Source organism: Lemur catta, chromosome 1, assembly GCF_020740605.2.
Source record: "Lemur catta isolate mLemCat1 chromosome 1, mLemCat1.pri, whole genome shotgun sequence".
Lineage (NCBI taxonomy): Eukaryota > Metazoa > Chordata > Mammalia > Primates > Lemuridae > Lemur > Lemur catta.
Genome location: NC_059128.1, coordinates 224,979,265 through 224,998,277, shown reverse-complemented (window position 1 = coordinate 224,998,277; position 19,013 = coordinate 224,979,265). Strand labels below are relative to the sequence as shown.

General features: G+C 41.7%; 1 protein-coding gene and 1 pseudogene across 2 annotated transcripts in view; one reads left to right on the top strand and one right to left on the bottom strand.

Annotated features, from left to right (window-relative positions):
- GPR156 (G protein-coupled receptor 156) overlaps positions 1 to 19,013 on the bottom strand; it is a 56,669-nt gene that overhangs the window by 13,949 nt on the left and 23,707 nt on the right. The window contains exons 3-6 of one of the 2 annotated variants that reach the window (XM_045556961.1): positions 7,888 to 8,017; positions 7,479 to 7,589; positions 2,470 to 2,595; positions 1,408 to 1,503 (exon numbers count right to left, since the gene is read on the bottom strand). In XM_045556961.1, coding sequence (XP_045412917.1) covers positions 1,408 to 1,503; positions 2,470 to 2,595; positions 7,479 to 7,589; positions 7,888 to 8,017 — 463 coding nt within the window. The remainder of the gene's footprint in view (positions 1 to 1,407; positions 1,504 to 2,469; positions 2,596 to 7,478; positions 7,590 to 7,887; positions 8,018 to 19,013) is intronic. The other variant, XM_045556968.1, reaches the window with a different exon arrangement.
- On the top strand, positions 2,932 to 3,996 carry LOC123643274 (annotated as a pseudogene).

The following is a 19,013-nucleotide window of genomic DNA, read 5'->3' as shown; positions in this document are numbered from 1 at the left end:
TGGAGAAAATAAATCAAGTTGAGTCACAAAATGAGTTGCTGTGGAGGACGTGCTAGGTCTCTGGGCCAGGGAGGAAACGCTCTTCTACGGGAGGACTCCAGGAAGCAAGAGAGGCACTGTATTTTCCAGAACTGCCTGGGGGCAGGGGAAAGAACAGTAATAATAATATCTAACATTTATTGAGCTCTTGCTAGGGGCCAGGAGTGGCTGAAACCCTTACCAGGCATGAACTCTTTGGAAACTTGGAGCAGCTCTGAAGGGGCATTACCCTCATGCCCATTTTACCACGAGGGAACTGAGGCTCAGTGAGGTTCATTCAGTGAGGCTCAGGGTCAGCTAGGAAGGACCTGAGTAAGAATCCAAACCCTAGTCTGTCTGTCACACTCTGAAGCTCATTTTCTTAACCATTAGCAACATACTAGTGATCAAGAGCTGTTCACTTCCTAGAGTCGTCTCATAAAAACGTTTCTATCAGAGTAACTTATGCACGTAAGTTATGAAGCAACATTTCCCTGCTCTAGCCCTGCCCAGCCCCAGGCCTGCTCCTCAGAAGCAGCCACTTGTAAGACTTTCCTAGTGGTGGAGTGGGTCGAGTTTACCTCTAAAGGGGATCTATTTCTACAAAAATGCTGCCTCCTCTGCCATCAGTCGATCAGTCAGTCCCCCCGCCCTGATAGTCAACAGGCAGCCTCCTGCCACGTAGGGCTGGCCCTGTTCATTGAAACAGGCCTGCCCTGTACCCCTCAGACAGTTCTCTGTCCTGTTCTGATGACCCTCCTTAGTGACCTGTGCAGGTAGCCTGTACCCTCTGGGAATAATATCCTACTTCTCCCCATCTAACAGAGACAAATGAGCCTAATGATGGGAGATTTGGTGCAGTATGGGAGACACTTTGAGACAGTGGGAAGCCCTCAAAGGACACCGTGAATGTTGCCATGTGTCTCAGAGCCAGCACTGCTTCCAACTGGAGCAAGAAAGTCAGGTGGGTGAAAGGTAGCAGGATACCTTGACCCAAATCTTGAAGAAACACACATAATAAGGGCACTTAGGAGAACAAATTAAGCTGGGTCAAATGTCTCCTCAGCACTCCCCTTGCAGGGGAGCTGGGAAGAAAACTGGTATTGCTAAATCAATTAAAAAACCTGATCAAGAAATGGGAGAAACTGTGAGAATTGCAGATGTTTTGGGGAAGGACTGAACGAGGGAGTCCAAAGAGTTGGGAAAGTGAGCCCCCTCAAACCAAAAGTAGAAAAATAAAAAGGGTCACGGCTTTGAGGTTTATGTATCAACAGAGGTCTCCTTGGAGTTCAAGATTCTTTGCAGACATCACTTCATTAATTCCTGATTCCCTCTTCATATCCATTTTGTTGGTGACAGACTGCATCCCAGGGAGATGTGGCTACCTACCTTGCAACCCCAAACGAGAGCAATCCAGACATCGGAGTACCGGGAAGCACAGAATTGGGTGCCTGTCAAAGAGCAGGACACATCTCTCCCTGTCACCTAGGAGGAAGGGCGAGTTAGGACTGAGGGTGCCCACAATTACCAGGAACACACAGCAGATCTCTGTGAACATCCTGGAGCATGAACTTCCCTACAGCACATGATTTCCCCCTCAGGACCTAAAAACTGTAAAATGTGGGTGACTCCATCAGAGACTAGATGAGAGTGACTATGAATTGGAGGAAAAGACAAAGTCGGGCTGACGTGTGCATGCCTGCTGGCGGTGGGGCTCACCCCTCAGTCTCGTGCTCTGCTACCACAGTGATTCAAATCAGTGCCTCAGCAAAATTACCAACTATTTCATCATGGACCTGCTGTTTGCCAACAGTTGAAACTTTAAACATGAACATTGCAATGTCATGATTCCCTAGTATTTCTCAGCTTCTTGTGAGGCTGGAGACATATAATAGTTCCTATTAATTGAACATTATGTACTGGGCACAGTTAAGTCCTTTACTTGCATTGTTTCGCTTAATGTTCATCACAGCCCTGTGAAATAGGTAGTATTATTATCTCCATTTTACCTTGAGGAAACAGAGACTTGGAGAGGTTAAATAACTTTCCCAAGGTCACATGGCTGGTGAGCTTGGCAGGGCTGGGATTTGAACCAGGACTGACTGGCACCAAAGACCACCTCCAAAGACTATTTCTACCTCTCAGCAATTAGGGGAATGTAACTGCTCATGGGGGAAAGTTCCCATTATTGATAATGTGCAAGCAGAGATAACCACCAGATCCCAGTGTGCTGACACCTCAGTGTAGGCCAACAGAGAGACACTTGGTCGGGAGGGGCAGTGGGTGCAGCAGCACACCCTGCAGACCCTGGCAAGGTGCTCATGGCAGCCCCAGCTGCTGACTCTCCTTCCTCTAGAGTCTTTTATCTTCTTGTTTCAGGGAAGACCCCTGAGTACCCACAGAGGCCAGTCCAGTCCATGAATTAGATTCCCTAGGGACTGGGCCCCTCACCGTCATGCTGACACTGAGGATCTGGAGGCACTGGATGGGGTCAGTCAGCACCCAGGTCACGAGCAGGACCACATCAGCCATCACCAGGCCTGCCACCAGCCCCAGCAACTGCAGGTCTTTGATAATCTGCAAAAGAGTCAAGGTCAGAACTGTACTGAAAATGAAAAACAGAATGGTGGTCTACATAGTTGAAGTATGGTTTCTATAATATACACATTGCTTTTGCACCACTGTAAAGCTGAAAAATTTTAAGTCAAACTATTGTAAGTGGGGGACTGTGTGTATTTGACTTAATATAAAGAGAATGTATTACTTTTGTACTACAAAAATAAAATAAAAAAAAATATATATTGTGACAGGATTAAAACCTTGAAAAATATCAGGAAGGAGAGAAAATAAGGAGAATTATGATAAAGGCTCAGGTGAGGAGTGTGTACAGCATTCATTAATCAGGGTAGAAGTATGGATCTGAGCTTTTGGCAACCAGTAAAAGAAAGAAGTACAACCAGTTACATGATTCAAGGTGTTTGTAAAATAAAAACAAATCAGTTGGCCTAACCAAACTGTTCAAAACCAGATAAAGAGAAAATCTTCAAACAGTGAAAAAGGACACATTATATGTAGAGCAACAAAGATAAGAAAGACATCAGACTTCTCATCAGATACAAGGCCAAGTAAGAAGACAGTGAAGGAACATCTTCAAAGTACTGAAAGAAAAAAAGAAAACCTCAATCTAGAATTCTATACCCAGCAATATATCTTTCAGAAACAAAGGCAAAGCAAAGACTTTTTCAGATAATCAAAAGCTGAAAGCTGAAAGAATTCAGCACTAGCACACCCACACTAGAATGTTAGATATCCTTTGGGCAAAAGGAAAATTATATCAGATAAAATTGCAGATCTACACAGGAAATTAAGACCACTGGTGGGACAGGGGTTGTGCTGCCGTTACGAGCTCCACCACTGAAAAGACTCTGACAGATGCCAAGACGCTGTTGGAGAGTCGTCAGTGGATCAGTCTGAGGCCCTGTGCCGGCAGGTGACAGCCATCGGGAGGCGGGGATTGTGCTTCTGGACCAATATCAAGAAGATGCATCCAATATGAAGGTCATATCCAAATACAAACCTCACATTCTACTGTCCCAAGAGAACATACAGATTAGCGACTTGCAGCAGAAAAACAGACAACTGTGAGTTTCCTTGGAGGAACACCAGGATGCTTTGGAACTCAGCATGAACAAGTATCAGAAACAGATATTGCAGTTAATGGTTGCTAAAAAAGCCATGGATGCTGAACGAGTCCTGAAAGCTCACCGTCTCATGCTGCAGAAACTGAGTCAGACTGACAGCATCTGTGAAATGGGAGAAGTGATTAGGAAAGCAGTTCTGGTGGATGATGACCAATGTTGTAAGATTCAGAAAAAACTAGCCCAATTAGAGGTTGAAAATAAGGAACTTTGAGAATTACTGTCCACCAGTAGTGAGTCCCTTCAGTTCAGAAAGGAAAACTCAGGGAACGCTGCCTAGAAAAAGATATTACGGAAAAAAAAAAACTACAGAGCATATTCATTACGAACATGAATATACAAATGCCAAACAAAATTTTTACAAAAATGAATGCAATAATACATGACAAGGATAATAAATCATGACCAAGTAGAGTTTATCTCAGGAATGCAGGGTTGGTTTGACATCCTAAAATCATTTAACATAATCCACCATGTGAATAAACTAAAAAATAAAAACCATATGATCATCTTAATAGATACAGAAAAAGCATTTGACAAAACCCAACATAAATTCTTGATAAAAACTCTCAGAATAAAGTAGAATAAAATAGAACTTCCCCAACTGGATAAATGGCATCTAAAATGAAACTACAGCTAACATCATGCTTAGTTTTGAAAGATTGAATGTTTTCCCCATAAGATCAAGAATAATACAAAGATATCTACTGTCACTGCTTCTGTTCAAGATTGTACTATTGTTTCTAGCTAGTGCCATTAGACAAGAGCTTGGAAAGAAACTATCTTTATTCACAGATTATATGATTATTTATGTAGAAAATCTGATAAAATCTACAAAATAGCTGCTAGAACTAATATGTAATTTAGCAAGGTTGCAGCATACAAGATCAGCATACCAAAATCAACTATATTAATCTTTCTATGTATTAGCAACAAACAACTGGAAAGTGAAATTAAAAAAACATGTCCAATAGCATAAAAATATAAAATACTTAGATATAATGATAAAGGATCTGAAAGACCTATATTGAAAAATATAAAAAAATTATTGAGAGAAATCAAAGAAAACCTAAATAAATGGGTTCATAGGTCAAAAGACAACATTGGTAAGAAGTCAATTCTGCACAATTTGATCTATAGATTTAATACAATCCCAATCAAAATCCCAAAAGAGTTTTTGTAGAAATTGGCAAACTGATTCAAAAATTCATATGGAAATTCAAAGGACCTAAATTAGCCAAACAACATTGAAAGAGAAAAAAGTTGGAGAATATTCTCTGATTTCAAGATTTAATAAAAAGCTATAGTAATCAAAGTAATGCGTATTGGTGTCAAGATAAACAAACACATCAGTGAGACAGAATGGAGAATCCAGAAATAGATCCACACATCTATGGACAACTGATTTTCAATAAAGATACAAAGGAAAGTCAGTGAAGAAAGGACAGTCTTTTCAACAAATGATGCTGGAACAATCAAATGTCCACTTGTAAAAAAATAAAATTCAATCAATACATCCTACTATATTCCAAAATTAACTCAAAATGGATCATAGGCCTAAATGTAAAAACTAAAACTCTAAACTTCTAGAAGTTTAGACACAGGAGAAAGCCTTTTGGGGCCTTAGTGAGGGGAAATTTTCTTAAATAAAATAACAAAATCATGATCCATAAAGAACAAATTGGTAAATTGGACTTCATCAAAATTAGACATGTCTTCTTTTTGAAAGACACTTAAACAAATTAAAAGACAAACTGGAAGAAAATCTTTACAAATCATATGTCTGATAAAGGGCTTGTATCCAGAATATTAAAAAAAAATTCTCAAAACTCAATATTAAGAGAACAAAAAAATCCAATTTAAAAAAATGGGTGAAAGATTTGAATAGTCACTTCACCAGAGAAGATATATAGATGGCAAATAAGCATAAGAAAAGATGCTTAACATTGTATTAGGGAAATGCAAATTAAAACCTCAATGGGATACTACTACATGTATCTATTAGAATAGCTAAAATGAAAAAGACTGACCAAATCGAATGTTGGCAAGGATGTATAGGATATGGACTCTTATGCACTGCTGGTAGGAATGTATTAACAGAATGGTACAACCACTTTGGAAAACAGTCTGGCAGTTTCTTAAAAAGTTAAATATACACTTACCATTTTTTCCAAGAGAAATGAAAGCATATGTCTACACAAAGACTTGTAAATAAATGTTCATAGAAACTTTATTTTTAATGGCTCAAACTGGAAACAACCCAAACATCCATCAACAGGTTGAACAGATATGCAAATGTGTCTACACATTGGAATGCTACTCAGCACTAACTACTGGTGCACAGAACATGTATGAATAATTATAATATTCATAAAATAATTATGTGACTAAAATAAGCCAAATAAACCAAAAAAAGAATACATACTGTATTATTCCATTTATGTAAAACCATGAAAACTAGTCTATAGTGGCAGAAAGCAAATCAATGGTTTCCTGAGGTCAGGAAGGGGGACGTAAGGATTGGACAGGAGAAGAAGATAACAAAGGGGCACAAGGAATCTTTTGGGGATGATGGGTATGTTCATTATACACCATGTTTCATGGATGTATATGCATGTCAAAATTTATCAAATCATATACTTTAAATATGTATAGTTCATTGCATGTCAATTATACCTCAAAAAAGTTATTTTTCTTAAAAAAGCAATCAGTGTTCCAGAGGGATGGATGAATTTTTTTGTCCTTTTAGACAATCTTCTTCATCCATATGGTTATGCAGAGCTGAGCTTTTGGTAAGTATACCCCATGATTCAACAACATTTGCTTAAAAAAAACAACCCCATCATTCCAGAGAAGTAAACACCAACTGAATGATAGATTAGGTCTGGGCAACCTCTGGGCATGCAGCCAAAGACACTCGCTGATGGTCAGGTGTTGAGGTTTGGCCAGTCCTATCAGGGAACCTGGTAAAATGGGAGAAAGTAGCTAAGTTGATGCCTGATATCGGGGACATTTAGCGGTCCTCAACCTTTTTGGCACCAGGGACTGGTTTCATGGATGAAGCTTCACTTGCTGGCCCGCCGCTCACCTCCTGCTGTGTGGCCCGGTCATAAGTGCTATGGAAGGCTATTTTTCCATGGGGATGAGGGGTGGAGGTGGGGAGCTCAGGCGGTGATGCACAGCCCAGTTCCTAACAGGCCACGGACCAGTACTGGGCTATGGCCTGGGGGTTGGGGACCACAGAGGTGATCTGGCTGCCACATAACTTCTAGGGTTGATTCAATCTGCTGAATGGGTATACTCTTCCTTGCTCACTGCCCTAGACACACCTTGTCAGTACAGAGAACTGCCTTCTACATAGAAAAGAATTAGACTCCAGAGAGGGAAATAACTCTGTTTACTTGTTATAGCTTCTCTGCAATCACTCTCCCTCTCTCCCTCTACTTCCAGCTCACCTCTGTCCCAAGCAACAGTCTCTCTGGGCATCTTGTTCTCCCTCACCCAGCACCAGGTTTTAGCCAGCTCACACACCCACGTGAGCAGAGCCCAGGTTCAAAGACCTGTTCTCCAGCAGCACTGACCCCCAGTCCTCCAGGCCTGGGGCTTTATGAGGCTGCACAACTCCAGGGTTTCAAGTGAGGAGCAAGAACTTAGATGTCCTAAAAGGAGCTAGGCCCAGAAATCTGCACGCACTTTTCTAGCTTTTAATCAATAGTGGAGCTGCCATCTGCAACCACACATGTGAACTTGCTGCCTACTCACCACTCTCTTGTCCGGGACCCTCTGGGTAAACACCTTGTAGAGTCGCCAGGTCTTCCCCAGAATGGGGCCAAACACAAGGGAGGTCCCGATGCATAGCATGGACAGTCTTGTCTACAGGTAGAAGGGGACAGAAGCAAGAGTCACGAGGAGGAACCTTTGTTGGTTCTCCAGACACTCTGATCTGCAAAGCCTTGTTTCCACAAGAAGGCAGTGGGTGGAAGCTGGGCCTCACTAAGTGTTCCAGGGATTGCCTCTAAAAGTACCCACACCAAGGATAAAGCTAACCCCCACCCACAGGAGCAGCTGGCTTAAAAAATCATCAAAACTTTTACCTTTGATTAGATACTTTAAAAAAAATCATCAAAATTTTAACATTATATTCAAAACCAAATTTAAAAATTTGACCTACCTGAATGAGAGTTTCCATTGAGCTCCCCACTGAAACATCTTGAATCCCAAAGAGGTAAGCACTGCTATAAGTCAGACAACTGCCCAGTAAAGTCACAATGTTCAGGTTGGGACTGGACATCTTCACAATCCTAGAGGGGATCAGGAAGAAGGACACAGCCAGGGCCCTTTGCCCTGGGGCCAGTGACCTGTAAGATCAAAGCTTCCCCACCAGCACAGTCTCCAGTGCAGCCTCTGAGTGAAGGAAGGGCCCTTGGGAAGAAACCACTTTATAGCCCTGTGAAAACTTATGATTACTTTAAGTTTATTTTCAAAAAGAATGAAATTCTGGCACTTCTTGCTTGTGTAACTTCAAGTCTTTTAAAAGAAGGCTGACTACCTACAAACAGGTGGCACCAGAGTTAGAGTTTTATGCATGAAGTCTGTGGGTGCTAAGGGACTGCTACATGCAGCCGAGTGAATAAATAACCAGCAGGTAGATACCCAGAGAGTCAGTTTGGAGCCTTTAGAAATGAGCTGTAAGGTAAACTGCTATTTGGAAAGGGGCTTGGGATTTTCTTCATACACTATTCACCTTATACATAAATTGTTTTCCTCTCTGTATTTGACCAGGAGAGAAGGAGCAAGCAGGGATCCGAAGCAGGAAATTAGGGAAGGGTCTTTCCCAAGTAGTTTTAAATGAGGTTAGAGAGCAGTTTGAAGGTGAGAGGGAGACACGGATGATCAGGGTCTCAGACAAACCCCGGACAGCAACAGAGTTTCAGGAGGTGAACTGGTTAAGCTAAGGGGAAAACTGGGCTTATGCTGGGCAGTGACTGATAATGATTAATTAAAAGTAACAAATATCAAGAAGGAATGCGATTATATTTAAGAATTTTGATCTAAATAGTATACTCTGCATAAATGCAACATTTTTACTAATAGTCATTTGATGATTATATAGCAGGGATATGTTTGTTACACTTTTATTGTTAAATAATAACTAAGGAGGAAAGCATTCTTATCTATATCTCTTGATCGCTTGGCCAACTACCTTAAAGGCCGGGACCAAGGCAAAACCATCCACTTAGTGCAGCCTATTTTAATGACAGGCAAAGTAGCTAGGAGGCACTAAACCCAGTTTGACAGTGCTGGGTTTGCAAATGTCGTAACCACCAGGGGCCCAGTTTGGTTACTTGGTGGCTGGTAGTGCAATACCTCCATACACACAAGAAGACTAAACAACCGCCCCAGGGCTCAGGCCACAAGTACTGTCACCATAGGCCAATGTGTCCAGTTGAGCTTAACCTCATCTCAGAAAGAAGATTTTTTTTCTCTCTTTCTAAAAAGGAGAACAACTTTTATGTACACCCTTTGTAAAATGAAAATAATAATAATATTACCTCCCCTCATTACTCCCCAAAGAATTATGAGGATTTAGTGAGGCAATATGGCAGTGCTTGGCACATGGCAGGCATGTTGCAAACATTAACTGCTGGTATTATAATCTCACCCTCTTCCTCTTCCACGTTTTAGAAACCTAGGAATCACCTTTTCCTTCTTCTGTTTCTTTATCAGATATACACAATCAATTGCCAAGTTCTCTCACTTCTTATTTCAAAGTCCTTCTGAGTTTTCTCTAACTCTCCATTCCTGCCAGTGTGTTTATCCAGGATACAGTCATGTTAGGAGAAATGGAACTGGAGTTGGGTGTGACAGGTGGGAATACTAGCTCTGCCACTCGCAGCTGGGTAACTTTGAGCCCATCTGATGAGGAAACAGGTCTGTTTCCTCATCTGTAAAACGGAGATAATATCTTTCGTATCTACCCCACAGGTTATTGTGAGGATCAAATGAGGTGTGTGCCAAAACTCTTGGCAAACTCTAAGGTGGTGCAAAAATATTACTTTTCAGACTTTTGGTGTAACCTTCAGCTCTCTGTAACACCTGGTTTTTTTTTTTTCTGTTCTGATACATCCTGTTCTAATACACCTTTATCACTTAGCAAAAGAGCTACATGTATACAGAACAATTTTCTATTGCTTTCCTTAAGTCTCTTGTATCAAAATGTAAGCTCTATTGTACCATCCACTTATTCACTCAGGTTTGCCTCCTCAGTCTCAATGCCTTCAAACTGTGGACTTGCAGGGAGTGCTCCTCCTTGGTTTCTCCACATAAGAAAGGAAAATATGTGGTGAATATTAACTATGGAAGTAAGAACGAGGCTAACCAGTAGCATCACAAAGCATTTTTTTTTTAAAGAAAAGTAACACATTAAAGAGAGCAGTGCTGACACTGATTTAGAACAGAGGGCACTGCTGACCTGGGACTGGTGATTCCGTGCAGTCAGAAGCCTGGGCAGTGGCAAAACCAGGGAGTGGGCTCCTGCAAGACCAATATCCAAGGCCATTCTTCCCCATGGCCACTACCATGTTCCTGCACATAAGCCATGAATATCTTACGGTGACCTCCTCACCAAGCAACTGCCTGGGTTTCACAGCCATGTATCTATTTTGTCTAGATCACTGATGGGTAAGTTTCTCTCTTAATTCGTCTTGGATCCATTTTATTTGAACACCACTGTGCAATCAGGTTTTCTTTGAGTGATGCAGTACCGCATGAAATCCTGACTTAGAATTTCTTCCCTTTCTGATTTAGTTAGAGGGAGCTCAATTTAGCAATTTTTGACAAAATATACATTACATAGCCTTCACATCTCAGATGTTGATGTTAATTCATTGTTCAAATCGACATGTTATGGACTTATATATGTATATTTTGATATTTTTCCTGAACAATTTTACTGAAAACTTGCCTTGGGGAAAAAAATGAATAAAAGATGATTTCCCTATTTTGTTTGGCCATGTTAACACCTGTGAAGTCACTGAAAGGTGAATCATCTCCAATTCAGCAGGTGAATTATATATGTCTGGAGAATGTCTTCACCACTTTGGTAGGAATTCAACCACCAATGTCATTTATATTTTTCTATTGAACTAAAAGATAATGCCTGCAGAGCTGAATGTTTTAATCAGCCACAAACACACATAATTTCCACAAAGAAAGTAGATTTAAGTATTCTATACTTAATTATAAATAGCCAGTACCATCTAGATTACTTGTGTTCCATTTGTAAAACATTAAAAGCCTGGATTGGGTTAGCAGCAGTCAGAAACAAGGTGAGTTTTTTTTTTTTAAAGTATTATATATTTATTTCATTATCACCTCCTCTTCATTTATTGACTGGAAATGTAAGGCAAGAGCGTTCTTGATTTTTCTATTCTCAAGTAAGGTCTCAGTACATCTAGATAAATACCCATCTACAGCTGCAGACCCTGTATAACCCTGGATTATCATTTCAATAGTCTTCAGTGAATTCAGACACTTTTTTTCTTTTTTGAGACAGAGTCTCGCTTTGTTGCCCAGACTACAGTGAGTGCCATCGCATCAGCCTAGCTCACAGCAACCTCAAACTCCTGGACTCAAGTGATCCTCCTGCCTCAGCCTCCCTAATAGCTGGGACTACAGGCACGAGCCACCACACCCAGCTAATTTTTTGTTTCTGTTTTTTTTTAATTGACTGGCTAATTTTTTTTCTATTTTCTTAGTAGAGACAGGGTCTAGCTCTTGCTCAGGCTGGTCTCAAACTCCTGAGCTCAAGCGATCCTCCCCCCTCGGCCTCCCAGAGTGCTAGGATTACAGGCGTGAGCCACCCCACCCGGCCTTCAGACACTTCAGTGTCATCCACCAGCTCAACGCTATTATGTTTTAAAAATCTTTATCAAGTATTGGTTTCTGAACTTGGAGGTTATTGAGTTTGGAAACACGGCCTGAAAGTGGGGCAGAAGGTACTTCTTGGTGTGCTGTGACCAACAGAAAACTTTCCTAAGACGTCACAGGACCATGCTTTCTAAAATGCTGCATGAATTGATACTGGGTTTTAACATATCTAAAACTAAATATGAATGTCTTTCTAAAAATATTTTTAATAAAATAATTAAGATTTAAATTGTGAAAATTTATTTTCAATCCACTGTTTTTGATCCATGCTACAATGGGATTATAAATCTATCTTAAAAAAAACCCTCCAAACAGCTTTATCATATTATCTGATGTGTTTCAGCAAATCTGATCTTTTGCTGTCGTGCTTATTTCTAATGTGTTAATCAATCTGAACCCAATTCAAATTCTGCACACCTCAAACTAATATTAATGTGACATCTAGCCATTTGCATTTCAACTCTCTATGGTAAGGGCTAGCCCTGCTCCTTCCCCTCTTGCCTAGGCCACAACATAATAGACTATCCTAGGAGAATTCATTAACCTTTCAACCTTCAGAGTTCTAAATTCTTTAATCGTAATGACTTCACTTTATTCCACTTCAGAGAGATGCCCATGGCCGGGTTACACCCTGGGTCTCAGGATCATTCAGAATGGATCCACCTCAGGAATGAACACGAATATCCCACTCTTTGACTACAATCTGTCCAAAATGTAACCCCTAGTCCTCTCCTTCAACTTCCCACATTCTTCCCCCATTCAGATAATGGCAAGTCAAGTCCGTCTTTCTGTTTGCTTGGATCAAAAAACCCTGGAGTCATCCTAACTGTAGCTCACCACCCACATTTGATGTGTTGTGAAATCTTGTTGGCTCTATGCTTGAAATAATCCAACTACTTCTCACCACCTCTGCTGCCACCACCTGATCAAAGTCTTACTTTGCATTTCTCATTTGGATTATTGCAACAGCCTCCTAGCTGGTCTCCCTGCTTCTACCCTGGAACTTCCTGAAGGTCTATTTTCAACATAGCAGCCAGTGTGATCCATTAAAGATAAATCAGATCATGTCACTTCTCTGCTCAAAACCCCACAATGGCTCTCCATTTTTGAGAGGAAAAGCCAGTCTTTACCAGGGTCTACAAAACTTACTGATTTGGTCCCTGTTATTTCACTACCTCATTTCCTACTTCTTCCTCATGTCCACTCCACTCCAGCCACATGGCATCCCTGCTGTTGCTTGAAAATGCCAGGTACTCAGATACTTCAAGGCTTTGAAGTGGCTGTTCTCTCTGCCTGGAATATTTCAATCCACATGTCTGCATGGCTCATTCTCTTTCTCGCTTGATTTCTGGTTCAAATGTCACTTTCTCAAGCAGGGCTGTGATGACAAGCCAATTTAAAATTATACTATTCCCCCAGAATTCTCAATCCTTCTTATCCTGCTCTATTCTCTCCTTCTCTATCCCACCATAGTACTCAAAACTTTTAATATATTAAATAATTGACTTGTATATTATTATTGTTGTTGTTTATTGTCTTCTCCTTCCAATTAGGATTATTCATGATGTACTCCCAGCACTAGAACTCTACCTCGACATTGGAGGCACTCAACAAACACTTGAGGAGTGGACGAAGGAGTCTCCTAGCGTCCAACTCTCTCATGTGCTCACTCCTAACTCACTTCCTTATTGACAGCTTACAGCCTACATCTCTAGTTACTTGGTTTTTTGTTTCCCCACAGTCTATCAGTCTCTTCCTTTCTCTACCGAGTTTCAAACCTCTGGTTTGTCATCAGAACTGCTGATCTCAATAACACCCAATTCCCTTTCCAAAAAAGCCCTTCTGCAGCATCTGCCCAGTAAAACTCAGATCAGAATTACAATCCATCATCTGCTTTTACATCCAGGCAGCCAAGTGCTGCAAGAGAAAATTATACAACTTTGCAGATCGTTGCCACCAAAATCGATGGTCTCCAACATCAATCACACAAGCTTACTGTGCCACCAATCTTTTTATTTGTTCTATGAGGTATTTCTTCATATTCTCTTAGTGAGTAACTCAACTCATTGGATTCAAAGAAATGACAGCACGTATCTGTGTGGATGATGCCCTCAGTCTAGGTCTAGTGCTTCCTCTATGTCCCTATAACACCCCTGGGTCTATGTGCATCTATACAATTATTATGTTATATTACCACCTTTCTATGTTAGTCCCATGACAGTTTTTACTCCTCAAAAGCCAAGCTGTTTATTTGCCTATAACCCAGCCCCTAGCCCAGTCTTTGGAAAATGATAAGTGTTGCATAACTATTTGTTGAATGAATGAATGAATGAATTTTTAATGGAACTGGAAGCCTAGTCTTTTCTTGCTTTTCTTGTCCTCTTCCCTAGTCTCATTTTTCCCTGGCAAAGCACTCCTCTGTTAGATGGAAGGACGAGGGCTAGGCAGGTGTGCCAAATGGCTCTATAGTACCAGAGATGCCTGAGAGGCAGAGAGAGGGTCATGAGCTGGTTCAACGCCTGTGCATTAAGACAAAAGCGGTACATTCTGGGTAACGGTAGTGGTTTCAGGGGGATCCCCGCGGTCCCTCCTGGAATGGCTGAGAATTCCCTGACATTACTGGATGCAAAAGAGCCAGAGATATCCTCGGGGGTGGGGGCTTTGAGTGCTGTGGACTTCCACAGTCACTGGGTTTTTTTTGACCACTTAGCAAATCTCCACACCCTAAACCCTCACTAAAAAACTTTGCTGTCTGGGTGAGCCCTTCCTTTGCTTCCCCTCTCAGCATAGTGCTGAAAAGAGTCTAAAAATAAATGAGAGAAAGGATCCTAACAGGATGCTTGTGAAGCTTTTTGCTCTCTCATTTTCTTTGTTTCTAGGAAAGTGCAGCATTTGGGGCAGTGTATATTCACATACGCACATGCACATATATGTTTACTTGTCTCCAATAAGATCAGGCCATGCAAAAGATTCCTTTCCATTGGCTGACTTCTTCCTGGAGAATTCCCCCAGGAAGTTCTTTTTCCAATATGTCTCTTACATCATGTGTAGAGGGCCATGCAGGCCCAGAGATATGATGACAGCCCATGTCGAGCAATTGATGGATGAGAACTCATCTTCATGGCCACACAGATTACAGACTCTCAGCGGACATCTGCATCAGAGGTTAACACATGCATCCCACTCCCGGGCTTCAGAAAATCTGCTGATCTTGGACTGAGTTGCTGTTTGCAGCTGGGCTAGGAAGCATGCCTTCTTTTTACATCCTTGAAGCTAGTAAATTGTTTTGTCATGAGCCAAAACACTCAGCACTACCTCTTGTCCTGGGTGGGCCTGGCCTCTCTAAATTCGCTTGCTTTCCTCTAGTGCTTGAGAGTGAGTTCCCTCCCCCCGTCCTGTCAGTTCAGGCCACAGCTGCTGAAGGTGGAAAGCACGTGGAAGAACAAAGACATTCCGCCCACGGAATAGCTGGATGGTTAGCAGCGGTGGGACCTGGTTAAATGGAAGGTCCCTTCTAGCTCTTCCCTTCTCAAGTTATCCCAGAGGCCAGTTTCTTTCCCCAACCCCGGCTCATTAATAAGCCAGTCACACTTTGCGTTTCTGCCTCTCTTCCTTAACCAGGAACAGCAGGCTGACCTGGTTACCAGAGATGCAGTAGAATTTACATCCCAATCAATCAACCAATCAAACAAACAAAATATTTAGTTAGCTATTAAGTGCAAAAGAAAACTTGCTAAATTTCCTGCCCCCCAATTCCCCTTTAGCAGATGACTTCAGTATTCTCACGCTTTATTAGTTATCTCTTTAATGACCTCTACGTGTCAAACGTGAATTCAACAATTCCTAAATATCTACTTGCCAAGGTATTAAGAACTGGAGATAGGAAGGCAATTGAGATATCATGTCTGCCCTCAGCTCATTAAGACATTCACCCCTTGGTTTCTAATCTTTTCACTGCAGATACAATTTTCTTATTCTTTCTTTTCTTATTTTAAAATAGAATAACATTCTAATTTAATATTAAAGTTGTTTTCTCAGTATGTAGTGGGCTATTTAACAAAGTCTATGTATATGCATGTATGTCTATTATAGATATTAATATGTGAATATACATATAAATTGACATGTACAAATTTCAGAATTCATAGTTCGATTGGACTATAAACAGGCCTAAGGATCAACTTAAAATGCATCCTTACAACTATTAAAAAGCTGAAATATGGAAATTTAGACATAAGACCAAATGACCATTACCTCATTATAATGGCCCAAGTTTAGGAAGTGAAAAACATACTGATAAATTCCAGATAAGCTGGCGATGAAGAGGGGGAAAAAACCCCAAAGGGTACCCTTAGTGGAAAGGAAGCTTGTGTGGCTTTTCTTAGGAGTATTATGTCTACATTCCACACTGATTTTTTAAACAATAAGTTTCCATATATATTTTTGCCATATCTCATGCAATTGTGATCTATTTTAAATGTGCTTTTAAATGCTACGGGGAAAACACCAGAAACACACACAAATCCTCTTTTCTCCTAAAACCTCAGACCCTAGGGTTACAACATGTGCTGTAATTTATAAGGCAGTGATTTCAACTTCCTTTCTCCTTTTAGCTGCAGGAAAAGGACTTGAGCAATTCCTAGCAGGAGACTTGTAGCTATTCCAAAAGGGCAGAGCAGATGCCCTGATTTTAAGTAGGGCATAAAGCACGAGCACAGTTGGCCCTAGAACCATCCAATCACCAGGAGTCTCTGCTAAACCAGAATATTATCAGCTACCAGGTGACATGTAAATGGATCCCTCTGAGGCATGAAAGACTGCCTGCTATACTGGGGAGGTTTCCTTTCCCCCTTTCTCATCCTCAGGTTAGTGGCAGGAGAACACTGGGCCTTGGTGTACCTTGGAACCAGAGAGGAATTCTGAACAACTGCAGCTGCTAGAACCATTCCCCACCAGGCCAGAATCTGGGAATTCGCAGTGCTGGGACTGGGTTTTAATCAGCACTGTTCCCATCAGCACCTTCTCTGAGGCCCTGAACCTACTAGAAACTTCTTAAATGTTTGCTAAACTGGATACATCATTAGAATTGGAGGGTTCAGCACATGGAAGAGATCAAAGGAAGATGCTGTAAAGGCAGGACTTGCCTGCTCCCCACCTCTGTGCCCCCACAGTTCCCTAGGGCAGGACTGGAGTCTCAGCGTGCTCAGGAACGCAGCTTGAAAATGGTGATGTGAATCTCCTTTGTTTTAGGATGAAGGAACTTGCATGTGGTTTTACAGCCAGACAGCGACCACATTGGGACAGTTAATCCAGATGTACTGACTCCTGGTTTCCTCCAGTGTTCCTTCACTTGCACTATTACACCCCAGCTGCCCGGGACCCTTTTTCCATCCTAATGATTAATGAACCTCTGCCTGGGGCCTGGTTTCTAATATTCTGTGGTAGTGCTGGTAGGCCAAGGGTTTTCACCTGCTTCCTCAGCCAAGGATCCACAAAGGCCCTGTTTAGCTGGCAGTGTCATCAAGAGGAGACAGAGAGGCAGTCTCGAGTCCTCTGGGGTGCACAGAGCCCGCAGTGCCTTCTGCTGGGTTTCGCCTGCCCCTTCAGATTCCGATGGCTGGCTTGGACCTTGGACCTTGGCACAGTTCCCATCATGCCTCCTGGATTTACCCACTTGCTGGAACTTCCAGACTGAATTCTTGCTATAATCGGCTTTGGGTTCTTGATTTCTGTCATTGTCTAGTGTCTCTAAGTCTTGGCCCCCACAATGGCCTGGAAGTGCCTGCTCCAGGCTGTGACAGCAGTTGTATAGTCTGCCCTGTAATTTGATGTAAAAAGAACTAATCGTGTGTGTGTGTGTGTGTGTGTGTGCGCGTGTGTAAGCATCTTTCATAGACTAATACTGAGGTGACATGGTATAGTGGAAAGAGTGTGGGTTTTGAAATCAGACTGCTTAGATTTTACTAGCTATGCATGTTGGGTGATTTGCCTAACCACACTGAAGCAGTTTCTTCATCGGAAAATGGGGAAAATAATTTTTATCCTGCGTGCTATGAAGGTTAGAGATAATGTATGCCAAGTGCAAAGCACATAAGAGACATGTAATAGAAAGTAACAACTTATTAATGTTTTAAGTTAAATTGTATTTACACCTATAGGGACTAAGTGCTGATTTTATGATTTGGAAAAGTACTGAAGGATCCCGAAGACCCTTTGAATCATCAAAATTACATTATAGGCTGGATGTGGTGGCTCACACCTAAAATCTCAGCACTTTAGGAGGGAGAGGTGAGAGGATCACTTGAGGCCAGAAGTTCAAGACCAGCCTGAGCAACACAGACCCTGTCCCTACAAAAAATTTAAAAATTAGCCAGGTTTGGTGGTGCACACCTATAGTCCTAGCTACTCGAGAGGCTAAGGCAGAAGGATCACTTCAGCCCAGGAGTTTGAGGCTGCAGCGAGCTACGATGATGCCACTGCACTCTAGCCTTGGTGACAGAGTGAGACTCTGTTTTCAAAAAAATATATATATTATAGTCAGAATCATCTGCATGTAATTTTTTTTTACTTTTTAGAATACTGGTAATGATAGAACAATATTAAAAAGAGTAGCTGACATTGATTATGTATTTAATATGTGCTAAGCAGTTGCTAAGTGCTCTGCATACACTATCTTATGTAATCTTCACAGCATTCTGAGATAAGTCGTATCATTACTCCTGATTTTAAACAGCGAAACAGGGTTTAGCAAGGTTCAATAGAGTGATCAAGCCACATGACTAGTCAGTGACGGAGCTGGGACTGGAGGTGGGGTTTGATCCGAGAGCCTGAGTTCTTATACCATTTAATCTTTCATTGTTCACATACTGAAACTTTTATGAACACTGTAAGGAGGAACCCTTATCCCCTTCTCTCTATTACACCTCCTAGGCCTATTGAGGAAAGATTTTTCCTCCCCCTCTCTCCACGTGGGAGGCTGCTGGGAAGGAAGCTTCCACCTCCTTCTCCAGCCCAGCACTCACTCTTCCCCTTCCCCGGGCAAGGAGTGACCAGTCGGACAGCAGGGAGGCTAGCAGGCCTGGGCTACGTTCTACAGCTTCTCCTTCCTCCTTTCTCACCTCACCGGCAGTGAGCTTTCCACTTCCTCAGCTTAGCATGATGTCAAGCAGTGCTTTCTAATTTAGCTTTCACCAGAAATCCCTGTAGTTTCTTTTTCTCAAAAAAATTTTTATTTTGAAATGATTTAAGACTCACAAGAAGTTGCAAAAAGAGTACAGAGAGTTCCCGAGTGCCCTTTATCCAGCTTTCCCCAGTAACATCTTACATAACCAGAGTACACGATCAAAACAGGCAAATTGACACTGGTGC